This window comes from Rhinolophus sinicus, linkage group LG02 (assembly GCF_036562045.2).
Source record: "Rhinolophus sinicus isolate RSC01 linkage group LG02, ASM3656204v1, whole genome shotgun sequence".
Classification (NCBI taxonomy): domain Eukaryota; kingdom Metazoa; phylum Chordata; class Mammalia; order Chiroptera; family Rhinolophidae; genus Rhinolophus; species Rhinolophus sinicus.
In genome coordinates this window covers 173158654-173162392 of record NC_133752.1, presented here as the reverse complement: position 1 = coordinate 173162392, position 3739 = coordinate 173158654, and the positions used below count along the sequence as shown (strand labels likewise).

The 3739-nt window shown below is 42.0% G+C and overlaps 1 protein-coding gene across 1 annotated transcript; it reads right to left on the bottom strand.

The window, feature by feature from the left end:
* Positions 1-1485: 1485 nt before the first annotated feature.
* GPRC5D (G protein-coupled receptor class C group 5 member D) lies at positions 1486-2594 on the bottom strand. Its single transcript, XM_019744687.2, has one exon. The coding sequence runs from the start codon at positions 2461-2463 to the stop codon at positions 1486-1488; it is 978 nt and encodes a 325-aa protein (XP_019600246.2). The 5' UTR covers positions 2464-2594.
* Positions 2595-3739: the final 1145 nt, after the last annotated feature.

Genomic DNA, 3739 nt, shown 5'->3' with positions numbered 1-3739 from the left:
GCAGGCTATTTCCTGCTCATAAATGGATTTTCTAACCATACTTGAGTAATAAGGATAACAATAAGGAAACATGGAGCTTTTGCGAACCCTCGCTCTTCTAAGACACTCCGTAGAAGAGTTTAAACACTTGCCTAATATTTTGGGGGTATGGAATATTGATTATTACGAATCCCTGTGTGTTTGGCTTTATTATGAAACTCGAAAAACTCTCTCTCCTCTCTCTCTGGCTTTTGTTTCCTGGAAATATAAAACAATAAAGCAAACATGGGAAGTTTTATCCTATCTTTTGGTGAGGGCTATGAGAAATAGTTTCAGGAAAGATTGACTATGCAATTCTGCCACAAACCTCAGTGATCTGATCACGCATCATCAACGAGTGAAGAAAAACTCTTATAGGAAGGAAATATAGTATCAATTTCCAACTCTCTGTCAACTGAACTGAAAAGAATTAATGAATGCATCTATCTGAACAGGATTTAATTTGAATGTGTAATTAGCTATAGATTACATCTCAAAAAAGTGTATTCACTTGAAAGGAAAGCTTCTATTAATTCTTTTGAACCAAATGCAGATTATCAGTACTATATAATATATAAAATAATATCATCTTTGCACATTAGAAATAAATTATGAAAAATCAGATGCCTATTAAGACATAAAAATTGATGTAAACTATGATATTTGGTGATGAATAATAGGCCAGATGTTTCAGAAAGGAAATAATTAGTTTTGACATATTTCCAGATGACTGAAATTAGCCACTATTTTCCCCACATTGTTGGGGATCAGAGTCTCCTTATTGTAATGGATAATATATTGCATTCTTTCACAAAGCATAGTCAGGTGGCTTCATCTTACATAAGCATAAAAATATGACCTAGAAATTGTTATGAAAATATCACATAAGCAAGCTGCTTTATTTTTATTAATGATTATACATCTGTGCCTTTACTCAGAATTCTGATTTAATGGCCGTTCCTGTCGCATTTTGTAAACCTTGAAGGGTTTTAAGCAGTGAATAGTTTGAAAAAGTAGAAATCCTGAAGTTACTGGGCTTTGTGACTTTAATGAGGTGATGAGTCCTACAAATCGGTTTATTATGATGTTTGTGCAAATTAGCATTGAGACTTAAAATTTTAAATGTCAATCACTGTTGCCAGGATTGACTTTTGTAGTTGACAGCCAAAACATCTGGACTTAGCATTATATGTCATGCAATTGCATGGTCCAAGCCTAATTTGGGGCTGGTTAACTCATTTTATAGTGGGTGCCTTTCTTTACCCAGCATGAGCTCCCAGAGCCACACCCTCTCTCCTTAAGGCCTTTGATTCATTGCTCTCTTGGTCTTGCTCCATCAATCTCTGTATTTTGGCAGAACTAATTTTTCATAAAAATTTAACCTTGATTCTGGGTGTTTTCAACTCCATGCGTGAACTACTTTGTCATCCACTAAATTCTGACCATTCCTTTTTGTTCCCTCTTGGTTTATCCTGTTGCCCTACTTCTCTCTTGTTTCCCCTGCCCCCAAGAGAGCCTCCCTGCTCCCTGAATCCCCCCGGGGAAAGTACCTCTTGAGAGTTCCTGGTTCTCCACTCTGAAGTTGCATTGGTAGGCTGGGACTGAGCAGGCATTGCCTTGTGGAGGGCAATCCTGTTTACATGATCTGTAGAGAATGCAGAGCTCAGGTATGATGTAGAACAGCAGGAAAACCCATGCATTGGTGACCAGGGCAATGCAGATGACAGGGTCATCACACCGGGGCTGCTGCTGGAACTGTGGGTTGCCTCTCATGAGCATGGAGATCCACACCACCCAGATAATGATGGAGACGAGCATAGTGATGAAGATGAGCCTCCCATGTGGCTTCCAGTTCTCACAGGGGCCACAAAAGGTGGCTGTGGAGACGAAGAATGTGAGGGCCATCAACAAAAGCACGTAGACGAGGAGTACGACAAAGTCCAAGTTAAGCTGACATGGCGTCATATGCACAAACATCATCCCCCTGGTCATTATGAGAGTCACATACTCAATGGCAATGATTGTCTGCAACAGGCTGAGCCCAATAGCAATGCACAGAATTGTTGTCCAAGAGAAGGCGACCCTACCTCGGACCAGCTTCACCAGGTGGGAGGCATGAGCCAAAAGGCAGGAGAAACAGAGAGCAAAGAGAACCCCAAAGAAAAAGTAGCGCACAGGGGCAGTTTGCTGACTGAACTGGAAAATGAAGGCAAAAGCAAGGCTAAAGAGCCCCAGCACACCCAGGAGGAAGAGGATCTGTGTAGGGAGGACATTCCACTGGCCACAGTCTTGAACCTTTCGTGTGAGACAGAGAAATGCCAAGAGCAGAATCACTGTAACCACTATGCCGATTATTGCCAGGCACTCCAGAACAATGCCCCATGACCCCTCTGTGTCACACAGGAAATAATAGTCCTCGGTGGACTTGACACAGTCCTCATACATGGTGACTGTAGGTGGACCTCACGAGAATGGACTTCTGTTCCCCTGCAGAAAAAACATGAGACAACCTTATGACTTTACATCTACCATAGAATGCCTGTTGGGTAGAGGCAGGGCGCTGTCATATTTCTGAGTCCCAGATGAAGACACCTTGACCCACTGAACAAAATAGCTCAAAACTATCAAACCTTCAAAACTATCCCAGCTCCATCCTGCTGGAAAAGCAGAACAGTCTTCACTTGGGGCCTCTAGATAATCGATCCATTTCTACGTCACAATTTCTACCAAGGCTTTTTGTAGCCTACTGCAGAATCGTTTTCATAGAGCTCCAACCACCTGAGCCACCGGCCGGCCCAGATGAATTGTTTTCATAAAATGGCGTGTGAGACAATGTTGGCATGACTGATGATATTCTAGTTATATTAGGCTCCAGAACAAGGGCTGTCAACATTAAAGGATCATTAGGTCATTCAAGACGCTGATGTGCTGCTTGAAGGAGACAGGCAGGTGATTTTTCCTAGTAATTCTAATGACTGTTCCTTCTTTTAATTCAAGTCTATTCAGTAAATACCTACTATTTGTTCACCCAAGAATAATACACAATGGTCCCTGCCTTTAAGTAACTTTTTGGACAGTTTAGCACCAAAATCTATGCCTTAATACAGGTAGCCTAGGAAAAAAATTCCACATATTCCTTTGGAAAAAAGTACCTTGCAATTGAATACTTCTAGTTCTACTCTTTTTCAATTATTCCCAAGCCAGCTGGATGGAGTACCCCAGATTTATAGCTGAAGGCATGGCCCCTTCATTCCGACTTACCTTCTCTGTGTCCACGCTAGAAGCTGAGGCTGTGGTGGCTGCGAGGTTGTAACTACCAATGAGTAAGACGGAGACAACCTCAGCTTCTTTATTCTCTCCCCAAATGGGCGGAAGGACTGGAGGCCCTCACTCAGATTCCTGCAGTGCCTATAAAAAGAACCGGAAGGTCAGAAAGACACACCTATTCCAGTTTCACAGCAGCTTTTCTACAGAGATTTCTTTGGTGAGAACAATTATTTTCCATCTTACTGCTAACTAGAGGCACCGTAAGCTTAGGGAGGTCCTGAAGGGGGTGTGAATTTAGGAAAGACACCTTCTTCCCCATATACTTCAATGACTTCCAGAAGCTGTGAGAGGTCCTCTGTTGGCCTTCCATGAGGACACTTCATTCTTCTGACCTACTCTCTAAAAAGCCATCTCTAGAGTCTCCCTCACATCTGGATTTTAATCATAAGATCCA

What these genes read in the sequence shown, in the direction of transcription:
- GPRC5D (XM_019744687.2), bottom strand. Translation starts at nt 2,463, where the DNA reads ATGTATGAGGACTGTGTCAAGTCCACCGAGGACTATTATTTCCTGTGT.